Raw genomic sequence first — 16,054 nt, forward strand, 5'->3', positions numbered from 1 at the left:
AAAAGAAAAGAATTATAAAAAAGGGGAATCTGAAAGTCAGCCGGGGCATGGGGGGTGAAGCCGGGGCGGTCGGGCGGACGGGCGCTGAGCAGTAGTCGTAGTCTTACGGCGCCACGGCGTGGAAACGGAGGAAGATGAAGTACAAGAAATACTTCACCGTGATGCAGGCCGCGCTGGGGATCGCCCCCCTCAACAAGCGCGAGTTCCTCCCGCCCCCGCGCCGCCTCTGGAAGACCGCAGAGTAAGTGAGGGGGGGGGTCGCTCACTGGGAGGGTGAGAGAGGTCGGGTCGATGTTTCTGGGGAAAGTGTGTGAGAAGACTGGGTCAGTATTTTAGGAAAGTGGGAAAAGTGGAGAGACCGAGATCAGTAAGGAGTGGAAATATTTGGTCAGTATTTTTGAAAAATGGAGGCATGGGGATCAGTGATTTTGGGAATAATGTGGCACAAGATTGGGTCAGTATTTTAGAAAAGTAGATGGAGAGATCTGTGTTTTTGGGAATGACAAAACAATGTTCCTCTGTTCTATTTGGAAAGTCACAGGGAGAGACTCGTATCAGCAAAGATGACATGAGAGGATCAGTGATTGTGGGAATAAAGAGGGAGAAATCGGAATCATGTTTTGGGAAATTGGAGGGTTTAGAAAATATGGGAGTGGATAGGATGAGGGAGGATTTATGTGTGGGGGTAAAGAGGAACAGGACTGGAGTTTCAGAATCAAGAGGGGTAAATGGGGGGGGGGGGTATATTTGGAAATGAATGAACCCTTTTTCACTGAACTCTTTTCTTAATCTAGCATGTTATGTTAAGTCCTCCAAGTTTATATCATTATCTTTCTATGTGCTCACTGTTTATTTTTTGATGACGGTGTTTTTTTAATTAACAGAGGCTCTGTGTGGTTAATTGGGAAATGTGATTAAGAACCTCTGATGTGCCTCGTTTAGGAACAATCAGTGCTGATCGGGGGCTGTGACCACTCTTAATAGCTTCCACTTGTACCGGGTCCCAAATCTGTTCCTGGAGTGCAGCACGGTCTGCAGGTTTTTGTTTTTACTTTGCACTTAATCTATCAATTTAAAATGCGTGCTTACACAGGTAGCTCACTTCACATGCTTACTGAATCTAAATTGGTTTCGAGGTTAACAAAAACCTGGTAAAAACCTGTGGCTCTCCAAGACCAGGTTGGGGAAACCGTGTTTCCTCACCATCTAGTGGGGAAAGAAAGGTACTGCAGTTCATTTGAAGGAGCCATTTCACAAGGTCACCCTTATAGTTATATATTACCTTTTTAAAGGCTACTTGGTTGTGATAGAGACATTCTTATTATACACTCTTGGAAATCCAAATGCTGTAAAAGTGAATGTTGTATTTTACAGTGGGTGGGTGCAGATTCTGCCCTGCTGTGACATGCGCTGAACAGCAGATGGCTTGGGAGTAACTGTGTTTTATATCAGCGTAAAATAGCTCCACCTTTTTCTGTGATGGGATTATTTCCCGCACTCACAGAACCGCAATCCTCTCCATCCCTTCTGAGTTTGAAGGATTTATCGGAGTTGAAACAAATCGCAAAGATATTTTCAGTCAGTATTGTAATGAATTTAGTTTCTGCCAGACTGCTCAAACATAGATTAGATGAGGATTATTTTGAAAACAAATTTGCTTGCTACACCCAAGGGATGAGGATTAAATAAAGTTTTTTTTCAACCTTGTGTAGAGAGTAGTAATATTATTGGGGGCACACTGTTTCTACCTTTTCTTCTTCTTCTTCTTATTATTCATCTTTTTCTTCTGGCTGGGGTGGCTATTGCAACCCCTGGAACCGTATGGTAAAACATTTTTCAATTTGGCACACTGATGGGCACAACTCCAACCTAAACATATTTTGTCCAATCTTCACCAAACGAGGCATAGATCATCTTCAAACCAACCCTCAAAAAAGCTCTCTGATGCATTTTTGATTTTCACTAACATTCATCCATTACAGCCAAATCAAAGACACGAAAAACCTAAACAGGATGTGAGCTCATAGCTCAGTTATACCCAGTCGGTTGACATAAAACTAAAAGCCACACTTTTAACATGATCTGATCAAGTTGCCATGGCGACCCTGCCCTGCTGGACTGATTGGCCCCCAACCTGCTCGCAGGTTTAATCTATATATAGTATTCACAGCCAACACTTTATATAAATATCAAGCGCTCTAGGGCAAATATGCAAATAACCATTTTATCCTATGACATAGACTTTTAAATGCTTCCAGGTATTTTCTTTTACCTTGAAAAGTGTAATTAAATGCATGTACTGTAAACCTAATTCTGTCAATTGTTTTTCAATTTTGGAAAATGAAAAAATTATACAGTATGTGTTCCAGAAAAAAAATGGTTCTCACCTAGAAAGTGAGAGTATCAGCCAAAAACACTCATTGGTTTTGGTAGTTCCCTTTATACAATAATGCGATTGCATTTAGAAGTATTTGTTAAAATACTTATGTACAGTATATTGTTGAACAAGCTGTTGTCTGTTCTGCAACATATTTGTTGTTGCACTAAGAATAGAAATGTAATGTTTACATACATGAAGTCCAGCTATAATCCAAAAGCAATGTCTTACATTCTTAAGAGGGATGAAGATCAAACAGAATGATACCGTGTAATCTGAATAGAAGAAACTGGCTTGTTTCCAGAATGTGAAAGTTTTGTGAGGTGGAATAACGTTCTGAACCAGCTGACCCAAGTGATCATGGGATCAGATCCCAAAGGAGACCTTAAAGCACCTTTGAGAATGCCCCCTCCCAGGGTAAAAACTGCCACCCAGGACCAAATTCAATACATCTTAAAAATGTAATCACTGAAACGGAATGTACTGAATTAAAAAAAACCCTGTGGCAATTTGTTTGTGTGTTCGTTCATATTTCGGTTTTTTATTTGCGTGTCTGTGTCTGTAGTGGATGTTTGTGTGTGCATAGCTATGTTTATATTTTTCAGAGGGTTGGACAGGGCTATGCCGTATTCAACAGAATATTTGACCTGTGTGCGTGTGTGCTTGTGTGTGTGCACGTTTTTCTGTGTGTATGCACGAATGTGTATCGACATTTATGTGTTGAAAAGCTTGTGTGAAATGGTGTGCTTCTGAGAGGGCATGTGCACGTGCGATAGTGCATGTGTCTGCATGCGTTTAGTCTCTCCATGCGGGAGTGCATGTGTCTGCATGCGTTTAGTCTCTCCATGCGGGAGTGCATGTGTCTGCATGCGTTTAGTCTCTCCATGCGGGAGTGCATGTGTCTGCATGCGTTTAGTCTCTCCATGCGGGAGTGCATGTGTCTGCATGCGTTTAGTCTCTCCGTGCGGGAGTGTATGAGGTCTTTGCCTCCGTCCTCCGAGTGTCTGCATGAGCGTCTGTATGTGAGTGCCTGCACTGTGTGTGTGTGTGTGTGTGTGTGTGATTATGTGTGTGTGCATGTGCATTTCCGTGCCCCTGTGTGCACGTGCATAACTCTGCATGTGTTGCTGTGTGATTATGAACGTGTTTGTGTGTGTGATTGAGTGTTCGGGTGTGGGTATGTGTGTGTGATTTATGAGCGCGCGTGTGTGTGTGCCGGATTGTGTTATGAGTGTGCATGTGTTCTTATTAGTGTGCGTATGTCCGTGTGTGTGTGTGTATGTATGTATGTCCACACAGGTTGTATGAATGCGTGTATGTGTGTATGACCGTGCGTGACCGTGTGTGTGCGTACGTGTGTGCGTACGTGTGTGCATACGTGTGTGTGTGTATGACCGTGTGTGTGTGTGCGCGCGCGTGTGTATGACCGTGTGTGTGCGTACGTACGTGTGTGTGTGTGTGCGTGTGTGTGTATGACTGTTTGTGTGCCTACGTGTGCGTGTGTGTGTGTATGACCGTGTGTGTGCCTACGTGTGTGCGTGTGTGTGTGTGTGTGTGCGTACGTGTGTGCGTGTGTGTGTGTGTGTGTGCGTACGTGTGTGCGTGTATGACCGTGTGTGTGCCTACATGTGCGTGTGTGTGTGCGTGTGTGTGTGTATGACCGTGTGTGCCTACGTGTGTGTGCGTGTGTGTGTGTATGACCGTGTGTGTGCCTACGTGTGTGTGCGTGTGTGTCTGTATGACCGTGTGTGTGTGTATGACCGTGTGTGTGTGTGTGTGTGTGCGTGTATGACCGTGTGTGTGTGTGTGTGTGCGTGTATGACCGTGTGTGTGCAGAGGATGAGGAGGGGAGGGGATTGGCTGGCGGGTCCTGGGCTGCACCTGTTGTCTCCGTCAGCGCGTGAGCCGGGAGCGGAGCTCCACAACACAGTCCCTCAGCCGCCGCCACGGCAACAGCTCCGCTCCTCCTCCTGCCTGAACGAGGGAACCTGCTCCTCTCTCCTCCTCCTCCTCCTCTCTCCGGGCTGTCCCACCTCTCCTCCCGTCACCATGCGGCTCGGAGTCTACTCCTTCATTTCGGATATCCTGAGCACGCCGAGCAGCATCTGCTTCTGCTGGGCGGAGGGAAAGGTACTCCAGGATAACAACTTCACTGAGGGAGGACTGTTGCACACACACGTGTGTGTGTGTGTGTGTGTGTGTGTGTGTGTGAGAGAGAGAGAGAGAGAGAGAGTGTGTGTGTGTGAGAGAATGTGCATGAGAGAGTGTTTGTGTGTGTGTATGTGTGTGTGAGAGAGTGAATATGTGCATGATAGAGTATATCTGTGTGTGTGTGTGTGTGTGTGTGTGAGATGGAGAGTATGTGCATGAGTGTGTGTGTGTGTGAGAGAGAATGTGCATGAGAAAGTATGTGTGTGTATATGCGAGAGTGTGTATGCGAGAGTGTGTGTGTGTGTGTGTGTGTGTGAGAGTGTGTGTGTGAGAGAGTATGTGTGATGTGCATACGCTTGGTTTTTTTGCCCGTGTCTTCAGCGTGTCAGCATGTTCAATATGTGTAAATGATTTTGCCTGTCTCTTTGCATGTGGAGTCCTCTGCATTGTTTGTGTGTGTGTTTCTATGTGTGTGTGTGTCCGTGTGAGTTTAGAGGGCAGGCGTGATGTGTTCTTATGCTGTGTATTATTCCTTGAGCTTCTCTTGACATCAGCTGTGTGTGTGCTTGTGTCATCTCTCAGTGTGTAGCCGGGCAATGACAATAAGGGGGGGGGGGGGGGTAGACAGTCTGGGGAGAGGAGACTTTAGAGTCAAGTTACAGAGCTTTCAAACTATTTATGGTTTCTTCAAAATGAAAGAAGGGCAGTTTGTTTTTCCTGTGAGGGAGGTGGAAATTCTCAGAAGGGGCGGTGTGTGGGGTGGCTCGAAAACATTTGATTAGCGTGGATTCATGACGCAAGGTGTGACTTAAAAAATGTACAGTATAGATTTTTTTAACAAAGGGGGTGTGGGGTACGGTGCGTGTTACGTTGGCCAGACTGAGTGCTTGCGAGTGACTGATGGGAGGTGTTTCAGATGCCGCGAGGCTTTGGCAGCAGGAGAGGGGGGGGGGGGAGCAACGTGCGTCCGGTGATTTGTTTTCAGCTCACCGCCTGCCGTTACCTTCTGCTTTTGACCTTAGTGGCAAAAACGTGAGCTCGGACGAGCGCTGATTCAATCCATCAAACCGGGCCGCCGATAACAGCGTGTTCTTATTGCCGAGCCACTCTTCTGTGCATTATTTTATTGTATTAAAAAAAATCGCAATAAAAGAAGCCGTGTAAATAATAAATATGTTGTTTGACGTCACTCTGGCTTCAGCCTGAGTGTAATTGACACGCTTTTATTTTGTTTTCCTTGCCCCGTCTCGTATCCGGGCCGTAAAAGTCTCTGGGTGTTGTAATGGTGTTGACGTGGGGCTGGAGGAGGGGAATGAAGAGAGAATGGTGATGGAGGGGTGTCTGTTTTGGTTCTCTGTCGTGGGCTCCTGAGGCGGATCTTTAATGTGAGGCACCGGGGACGCTACAGGGCCGCCGGGGTGTGAAAATACCCTGCCGGCAGTGTGCTTTTATTGTTGTTGTTTTTTCTCCGGCTGGCCTGCCCGAGGGGCCGATGGTGGCGGGGGAGGACATATATCTCTTTCCAATCAGGCCCATCGGGCCATGTGGGGGAGCCCACTTGCCCGAGACGGATGACAAATGTCCCGGTATTGATTGAACAATTTGAGCGCACAGATCTACAGGACCTCCCCGGTTTATGAAGCATTAAGTCCCCTCGCCCAACCCCTCCCACCCAACACATACACACACACACACACACACACACACAAACACACACACACACACACTCAGCTACTGCCCCAATTAAAGCAAAGCCATATCCACTGTGACTGGCTGCTCAAGGGATGTCGCTGTCTGTAGTCTGTATCTGCTCATCAGAAGCCTGATACACCTCCAGGGTCCTGTGTCACAAAGCAGGATTACAGTAGCTGTATAACTGCACTGAGTGAGCCCCCCCCATCACTCCACCAGAGAGGAGGAGTTGATCATGAGCTGTTATTATGAGTTATGAGCTGTTATAATGACTTGCGAGCTCCTGAAATGGCATTGGTGCACGTTATTTAATAGACATTTCCTGCTGCACTATTAATTGACTTTAGAAAGTTAATTGTACTTTGGTACTTATCCTTTTCTGTTGACCTTATTTAATTAACCCCCTTGACCACACTTATGAACTTCCTTTTGTAAGTTGTCTGGATGTAGTGTTGTCTGAGTGTAATGTGTTGTCACAGCCCCCTCTCCTGTCTGTCTATTGTATCATGCTGCGCTTCTAGTTTGACATGCCATAGTTACTGACTTGACCTATATTTACCATGTGAACAAGACTTGATGTTCATGGCTGTAGACAACTGATACTTTACGTGAATTGTACCTTATCTGACCCGTTCTAATCACTTGTGGTATGCACTAATTGTTTGCTTTGGATAAACGTATCTGCTGAATAAATGTAAGGTAAAGTTATGCATCTGTCCAGTATGACAGTGAGGTAAATAAACTACCTAGTTCTTTATGGTTCCTCTATTGAGAAACTCGATTCTTACAAACTTACATTGCTGTAACTCCTATCGTTTCTGCGAGGCGAGCTACGGATGTTTCCGGAAGAGCTGTACTAAGAGCTTGCGCACGTGTGGCCCAAGGACTTGCCAGCGCTAAACGTGACTGTCGTTTAAAGGCGATAAAGTGTGTATGCGGAAGGGCACTTTAAAACTTTAATTGTCAACCTTTAGCTGTTTCCCTTTGCATTAGTGAAATTTTGATGAGCGTTTAAATTATGCATGTTCCGGTAATGAGATTTGCCGCGATTCCGTTTGGCTGCACGATTAATAGAAGCGACCCTTAAGTGAGCTCCATGGTAAGTAGGCCAGCTGTGTAAAGAAAGTTTATTTATTTATTTATTTGCAATTCTATGTCTGTTTTAGAACTAAATTGCTTTCTAGTTACCAGTAGCGATTGTTACAGCTCCAACTGAACGCTCACTTACGTTCTAATCACATATTTGTGATCCTTAAGGGGTTAAAGTTGAACCTTAAATGGTTAAACCTGTCTATTACAAATCTCTGTACGTTACCTACACCTCCTTCCTCCCCTATTGCTCCCCCCTTCTTCTCCTGTCCCACTCTCCCCTCCTCTTTATCTATCACTCTGTTCAAAACAACCAGAGCAGCAGAGCCAAAGCAAAACAACACAACACATTCATTATGAAATTTTAATATCTGTGACAGACTGTATATCTCTATATACAATCTCAATCTCCCCCTCGTTGTGTTCCCCTTAAACACTCCCCTTAAATCTCTCTCTCTCTAAAAATACCCTTTGCAACTGTAGTGTTTGTTTGGTATCAGGGTTGTATGATGTGACGGCATGAAGCTTTTAAGAGCTTAGGAAGGCTTATTATTCAGAAAAAGCAAATGTGGATGTTGTAACTGTGGAGAAATGTTTTATCTCAAAGTGAGAGTGCTTAATTCTAATCTTTAAATATTCCTGTTTACATTTTTAGTGGAATGAAATCGTTGCCTTTAAAAATTTTTTTTTTTTTTTTTTTTACATTTGATTTATTAATTCATTGGGTAGGGTGGGACCCTTGATACTGTTTATGGCATAAGTGCTTATGTTTTATTAATAACTGATTGTATTTGTGAAAGAGTGGGGGCAGGGGGCACGCAGCTCACCCGTTAATGTGCACGGTACCCACCTGGGTGGCGGCCATTTCGCGACAGAATACTCATGCATCCCCACGAGTTGGAAAAAAGGGGAGGGGACTTATACATTTGGCCTATTAGAATGATCAGATGGGCAGATTCATTTAGCCAGTTAAACTGTGGCATGAACAGACGAGCAGTTTTAGAAGGAGGAGTCAAAAAGGGAACTTGATGAGGTCACAGAGGAGGCTTTGACTGGTGCCTTTGCACCCTGTGTCATCACAGGCCTGTTTAATGTGGTGAGGAGAGAGGGCAAAAAGGGCATTTGGAAGTAAGCTGGTTGCCGGGAGGGTGAACATCTGCCCGTTGTGTAACCTGAGCTGAGCTGTGTGCGGCTGTGACCATGACCCCCCCCCCCCCCCTGTTTCTGCAGCTCAGACACTTTTTAAAAAGGAAAAATTGTGTGTTTGCTCAATTTTTGGAATTCAGTCAACCACTAGACAGGAGTGAGACGGATGCCCTCCCCGCCAGTTTTTCTCTTCCGTCTCCCCCTCTCTCCTTCACCCTCCTCTGCCAGTCTCTCCTGTCCTTTTCTTGTGCCCTCCCGCCCCCTCTCTCATCTGTGCGTCTACATTTCCCCTGTCTCTCTTCCTCAGCCTCCACCCTCTGAATAGATCAAGTAAAACAGTTCCACACCCATAAAGCCCCGTAAAAACATCAGCTCATAACATGAGATGCACAATCTCTGCTGTGCGTGACTCTCTCCGCCCCCTCCACCCTCCTCTCTCTCTCTCTCTCTCTCTCCATCTCTCCCTTCCTGCGTGTCTGCCTGTCGTGCGGCAGTGTTAATTAACTGTGGGCAGATGGAGCTGACTGTGAGAAGGTCTTCACTTTGAACGCACAACTGCAGCAAGGCAGCACACGGGGACATAACCCCCCCTCTCTCTCTTCCCCTCTCTCTCTCTCCTTTTCCCCCCCTCCCTCTCACAGAGAAATATTGCATACGCAGCATCTTTTACAAGAAACACTTGAATAATTACGCAGGACAATAATGATGAATTCATAAATGACAGTTTATTTTCTCAGCAGATGCCTTCTCCCAGGGTGACATGTCTTGTTTATATATACAGTCTTGTACACACTTATGCGGTGAGATATTCACTGAATCAGTTCAGGTTTGGGGCTACAGTGGCAGTGGCAGATTTGAACTGCTTGTTAACAGCTGCTGAATAGTTAGTCAGGCAGGAGATTTGTTTAATGACGGTAATGTGGAATGTCTCATCATATTGGTGCTGCACTGTCCAGGGACTGCGGTCAACTCTTTGTCTGATTGGTCAGTTCACGTGTGTGTTGTGAGAATCAAAGATCATTAACATTTTCCTTTACGGTCTGTTGCAGTCATTGTAGTTATGGCATTTGCAAAATCGCCTTGAACAAAATGCATTGCCATTTTGGGGAAGTTCAGGTACCTCTCAGACATGTTAATTGAAAGGTACTGTAGGTTGTCATTGGTGAAACACGCTTTAGTCCTTTTTGTGGGCACATTTTGTGAGCAGACATAAAGGAGAGGTTTTTGTCAGGTGCCAGGGTGTAAGTGAGTCAGGTGTCAGGTCCCCATCTCTCCACAGGGGAGAAAAACCCATGACTGGCGCTGTTAGGACAGACTGGGGTCATGGTGATGGGTTCTGAATCCTCCTCCTAAAAATAGAATGAAACTGTCATGTGAGGGCGGTCTTATTCTTTCTCCTTTCTCTCATGTCCGTGCACCTCAGTGTGTGTGTGTGTGTGTGTGTGTGTGTGTGTGTGTGGGTGTGTCCGTGAACCTCAGTGTGTGTGTGTGTGTGTGTGTGTGTGGGTGTGTCCGTGAACCTCAGTGTGTGTGTGTGTGTGTCCATGCACCTCAGTGTGTGTGTGTGTGTGTGTGTATGTGTGTGTATGTGTGTGTGTGTGTGTGTGGGTGTGTCCGTGAACCTCAGTGTGTGTGTGTGTGTGTGGGTGTGGGTGTGTCCGTGAACCTCAGTGTGTGTGTGTGTGTGTCCATGCACCTCAGTGTGTGTGTGTGTGTGTGTGTATGTGTGTGTGTGGGTGTGTCCGTGAACCTCAGTGTGTGTGTGTGTGTGTGTCCATGCACCTCAGTGTGTGTGTATGTGTGTGTGTGTGTGTGTGTGCACCTCTGTGTGTGTGTGTGTGTGTGTGTGCGCGTGCATGTGGGTGCATGTTATTTTTATTTTTTGTGGGGGGGGGGGGGTGTGTTCAATATTCATGTGCTGCAGCTGCAGGACCACACTGCATCAGGGAGCTTGCCTCTCTCAGCATGTGCCCCCCCCCCTCCCGTGCCCCTGTGATACCGCGGCTGCCCTTCCCACCTGGCCCCCCCTCCCCCACTTCACTGGGCCCGCACATCCCTCTCTCTCCCTCTCTGCTTTTTCTCTTTTTTAAACTACATTTGGCCATCTCCAAATGCCACCCATGTCATGAATGTTTCATGAGCTTCAGCGATTTATGCCCTCTTAATGCCAAGTAGGCTGTCTCTCTCTCTCTCTCGCTCTCTTTTTTGGGAGGTTTGCGGGGGAGAAACCCTGCCCTGAATATCTTCATCCTGCGGCCGGGGCGTCTTTGTGATGAAAAGCGTGTGGAAAGCCGCGGGGGGGGGGGGGGGGGGGGGGGGAAGAAAAAACAGGCTGTGCGTGCCGTTACTTCGCCGCGGCAACCTTGACCGCGGCGGGCGGGTGGGCAGGGGGGCGGGCGGGCGGACGGGGGGGCAGGGGGGCAGCGTTGGCGCACTCCGCGTTCTGGTCGCTCGTCTTTATCGACGGACCTGTCATAAGAAGCCCCGCCGCCGCGGGTGGGCGCGCCCCGCGTCTCCCCTCCGGTGGAGCCGACCCCGGGATGATCGATGTCCGCTCCAGTGTGAGCCTGCTCGGGTGTCCCCTGCTTGGGTGTCTGCTCCAGTGTGAGCCTGCTCGGGTGTCTGCTCCAGTGTGAGCCTGCTCGTGTGTCTGCTCCAGTCCTGCTCGGGTGTCTGCTCAAGCGTGAGCCTGCTCAGGTGTCTGCTCCAGTGTGAGCCTGCTCGTGTGTCTGCTCCAGTGTGAGCCTGCTCGTGTGTCTGCTCCAGTGTGAGCCTGCTCGTGTGTCTGCTCCAGTGTGAGCCTGCTCAGGTGTCTGCTCCAGTGTGAGCCTGCTGCAGTGTCTGCTCCAGTGTGAGCCTGCTCGTGTGTCTGCTCCAGTCCTGCTCGGGTGTCTGCTCCAGTGTGAACCTGCTCAGGTGTCTGCTCCAGTGTGAGCCTGCTCTTGTGTCTGCTCCAGTGTGAGCCTGCTCAGGTGTCTGCTCCAGTGTGAGCCTGCTGCAGTGTCTGCTCCAGTGTGAGCCTGCTGCAGTGTCTGCTCCAGTGTGAGCCTGCTCGTGTGTCCGCTCCAGCTCCCTGCTCCACGGGCAGACGGGCTTATCGCTTTCACACTTTGACGGCGGGCTGTAATCCTGCGTTTTTTTCCAAAGTAGGCCTCCACGACGTCTCCTTCCCCCCCCCTGCGGTTTGTGTTGCCGGCCTCTCGGGAGTCTGTTAGTGAAGTCTGCGCTGAGCTGAGAATCTGTTGTTGAAGGTGTTTTTCTATTTGAAGAGATATGAGGGGGATGAGGACACACCACAGAATGTTACAGTGGCCTAGTTCTGGAATTTGTTTGATATTAGCGATTAGCAATTCATGCGACTTGCACACCGCCCACTCACTCGTGCTTAGGTGTAACATCAGACACCGCTGAGTGATGACTGCATGTGACAGTTTGTACCTCAAATACATACACACATGCACACATGCACACATACACACATGCACACACACACATGCACACACGCACACATGCATGCATTTGGCTTGCATTAACTGGAGTAAATGTAGATACGGTACTTGGGTTTGTTGTTAGTGAATAGTGATTTAATTTTTGCTCAAGTTTGTATTTGTATCTATTTGTGGATGTGTGTGTGTGTGTGTGCGCGTATGTACAAATGAGAGGATAAGTGTGTGTGTGTGTGAGTGCATGAGTGTAAGACTGGACGTGGGTGTGTGCGCGTGCGTACATATGAGAGGATAAGTGTGTGTGTGTGTGTGTGTGTGTGTGTGACAGAGACATGCCCCATGGTCAGATGGCTTGGGCTCAGGTTTCTCAGTGTTGTCAGTGACACTCCAGCGTTTCTGCAAAACAAATGTGACAGTTAAGATGAGGAGATGTTGGTGTATGCTCGGTCTGTCAGTCAAACCTCAGGGGAAACATCTCTCTCTTTCTTTCTTTCTCTCTCTTTCTCTCACTCTACTTTTCTCTTTCTCTCCTCCCTTGGAGCAGGCCTGATCTATTCTCTGCCCTAACTTTTCCTGCCACATATGATCAGTCTCTTGCTCTGAGTGTTTGTGTCCATGCACACTATACACCACATTAAATGTGTGACATTGGAGTTGGATACTGGGTGGCATTTGGCATCTCACTTGGCTGCATGTGTTTATGCGTATGTGTGACTGTACACTGCAGGCTATGTGGAATTTGGGTAGTGGTTTCCTGTGTGACAGCGTTTGTGTCTAGGCTTGGAGCGTGTGTGTATGTGTGTGCATGTGCGTGTGTGTGTGCATATGTGTGTGTGTGTGCGCATGTCTGTATGCACGCACAGATGGTCATTCTTGTCACAGCACTGAGGTGTGGGGTGATATGTACTGGATTTGGTCCAGCACATTGTTTAAATCAAACCTCACAGGAAATGGGTTATCTGTTTTGACCATTTGTCAAAGCTGCTATGCCAATCAATCTGATCTTTAGTGTGTGTGTGTGTGTGTGTGTGTGTTGAAGCCGCATAGCTCAGGTGTGATTGAGGTAATTTAGTAGTCAGAGTAAATTGTAGTTGCCGGCATTAATGAAGCGCGTAATTGCAGCAAGGTTGTGCTGTTCACTGGGGGGTTATGGGTAATTAATGGGCGGGTTTCTGGGTCGCCATTGATCATTCAGAGCCTGCAGGGAATACATTTCCTGGTGGCTGGGTGGTCGGCTTGCTGGGTAGCTGGGCAACTAGCTGGTCAGGTTAAGGCACGTTCTTGTTCTTGTGCAGGGTCGGTGGTTCGATCCCCGGTGTGGTCACAATAAGATCCGCACATCTGTTGGGCCCTTGAGCAAGACCCTGCATTGCTCCATAGTCTAATCAACTGTACGTCGCTCTGGATAAGAGCGTCTGCCAAAATGCCATTAATGTAATGTAATGGATTGACCTCGGTCTGGCTCCAATCTGGACTGTGTCAGAGCTGACTGTGGCCAGCAGTCCTGAGGGAGACACATAACGTAATGAGCACTTGAGAACAGGGCAGGGGGGAAAGGCAAGAAACACTGACATTAAATGAGGTTAATGATTATATCCTGTGTTGCTACTTATGGAACAGCTTGTTATTGGATAAAAGGATGTATGCTGTGGTGCTGAGCATCAGTCAAATGACATTTAAACGGCTGTTTCATCCATTTATAATCCAGGGTCCATCTTTAAACATATCGCCATACCACTGTAGCTCACCTCCGGGGCAGACTGGGGTTTAGATAACCAAACCGACTGTGGGATTCCAATCATTTAACGAGGATGTCTTCCGGTGCCTTATTTCGACGCCAGTGGGCACCACGCCCAGCGGTAGTAGATCTATGGCAGAACTACCGACGGCTCAATGATTTCAACCAATAACCGCATTCTCCTGCAGACGCTTTTCATTGCTGAGTGACAGCTACACCCCGTACAGCCTCGCAAACGGTCGTCACGCACCACTTGTCTTTTTTGTTTTGTTTCTGTAAATGTTTTGTTTAGGTTTAGCTCTCGCTCAGAGCGTGAGGAATCAACCCTCGGTCCGCGCGAGGTCGGGCTGCCTGTCGGCCTGCCTGTCGGCCTGCCTGTCGGCCTGCCTGTCGGCCTGCCTGTCGGCCAGCGAAGGGGTCACGGACGAGTGCTCGGCCTGGGGGGGCGGGGGGGCGGGCTGCCTCGTTAAGCTATCAGGATTGATTTGACGGGCTCTTCATGATTGACTAACAAGGCCCTGGATGGCTGGTCTTCAGAGCGGCCAGAATAAATGTCCCTGCTCAGCCACCCGTCACATGCATGGATTTCCTCTGGGGGGGGGGGGTTGTCCGTGACAAGGCCACATTCTCGTGTCTGGGGTGCCAAAGGGCAGCACACATCCATCAAGGAACCACCCCACCCTCCCTCATCTCGTGTGATGTTTAAATCTCTCTCAGGTTGTAAATCTCCCTCTCTGGGGTTCGGAAGATGGAGAAATAACACCTTTAATCAAATCCGATTACTTCAGTGATTGATTGCCTGTGTGCGCTGCATCTGTCTTATGCTGCTTTTTTCAACTTATTATTTATACTGTATATTTTTAATTGTAATTCTGCTTCTCTGATTGGCCAAGCGCACAGTTTTCGTTTAATAGGACGCGGCTGCAGGAGAACGATCTCGCGACTCTGCCGACCGTTTTAATTTCCCTGAAAAATGACATCGGCAGTAACGTTCCGTTTCAATTAGCGCACCACATATTTTTTTTCCCCCTTCGCGAAGCTATTTTTGCGCCGTAACCTTTGGCGTTAATGAATGCTTCGTTTAAGTTGAAGAGAAGCCGATTTATCACACGTGGCCTTCTGAACTGCGGTGCCGCGACTTTTTCTTCGCGACCGGAAAAATGAAGCGAGCCTTGTTTTGGCCTCTTGCTTCTGTTGTTCAGAATTATGGATGCAGAGGTCCAATTCTCTGCACGTCTGTCCTAACCTCTTGAGGTAACTGCCCTAATTCTGCCCGAAACAGGACTATACTAAAGCCTGATCTCTGACGTAAATTAGTCAAAAGAAGATATCCATGATGCAAAAATGCCATTTAAAGGGGCGGTGACCGGGGAGAGGAGATTATGACCTTGTAAACGTGTTAAAGCTACATGTCACTTATTACTGTGTGTCCTTGTCTGCCAGCTCTCAGGGTGGAAGGTTTTGATTAAATCTGTCCTTGAGAGCTGGTTACTGTTTGGAGCTTGATCTCTTTGCACTTTTCAAACCCTTCATTCCTCTCTATTCATAAGGCTCAGTGGTTAATGTCAGAGGGCCGTGTCTGTTTCTTCCATTCTGTTTTCATGGCCGTTGTTATTTAATTGGCCCTAACATGTATGTATCTGATATTTTACCTACATTACCAACAAGTGCATGAATGTCAGACGGACACTTTTGTGTCGACCATTTTACTGTGGTCTTCTCTATAAGTGAACCAGTATAATGGTTACCTCATTTAATTGGCACTGTAGAAACAAAAAAACGTATACACACTGTCCCTCTAGGACTGGAATTACCCACCCCTGCTTTCTGTCATCAGCTGACATTGGCCAGACAATAGGGCGGGTTTAAGTGGGTCTGGATACCTCACCATTACATTGGTTTCTCCCAGTAGCATCCAGTCCCTGGATTGTGGTGACTACAAGCACTCACTCTGTATGTATAAAATCGCAGTTACCCATTGTTTTGGCCGGATATTTATATTTTGACAAAAAGAAAACATGGTTACCTTATTTTTGCATTTTTTCAAAGAGACTCCCAGGTCACAGCAGCCTACTGTACAAACAGCCCTTGAACTTTAGACCCTTCTCAAACCTTTAGAAAACTGTTACAACCACACATCACTGTTCAAAGCCACAAGTCAAATTCAGTCCCACACTGCGTTATACACGATTCTGTGCGTCGGTGTCTGCTGGCTAATCGTGATAATCGTGCTAACGGGGCTGTCTCCTTGTAGGGACCAGTACACCACAGACTTGCTCTTCGGCAGCTGTTCCCGGGACAGCTTTTACTGGAACAGGGAACCGCGCTACCTGTACCTGTACGACTCACGCCGAGTCTCGGTTCCCAATTTCTCTCAGCACCATCGGCAGGTATTTTCATTTCTTTACACCTTCT

At 47.5% G+C, this 16,054-nt stretch overlaps 1 protein-coding gene across 6 annotated transcripts in view; it reads left to right on the forward strand.

Moving 5' to 3' along the window:
* Nucleotides 1-16,054, forward strand: part of LOC133139925 (tight junction protein ZO-2-like) — a 96,574-nt gene that overhangs the window by 8,232 nt on the left and 72,288 nt on the right. For 2 of the 6 annotated variants that reach the window (XM_061259408.1, XM_061259410.1), the window contains one exon: nucleotides 15,894-16,029. The exons of 1 other annotated variant lie outside the window; for it this stretch is intronic. Coding sequence is in view for 2 of the 5 variants with exons in the window: in XM_061259403.1 (XP_061115387.1) it covers nucleotides 7,317-7,319; nucleotides 15,894-16,025 (135 nt within the window). In the remaining 3 variants the exon portion in view is untranslated. Of the gene's footprint in view, nucleotides 1-6,842; nucleotides 6,868-7,025; nucleotides 7,320-15,893; nucleotides 16,030-16,054 lie in introns of those variants that run through there. 3 more of the 6 variants (XM_061259403.1, XM_061259413.1, XM_061259407.1) reach the window with 3 other exon arrangements.

Source organism: Conger conger, chromosome 11 (assembly GCF_963514075.1).
Source record: "Conger conger chromosome 11, fConCon1.1, whole genome shotgun sequence".
NCBI classification, from domain to species: domain Eukaryota; kingdom Metazoa; phylum Chordata; class Actinopteri; order Anguilliformes; family Congridae; genus Conger; species Conger conger.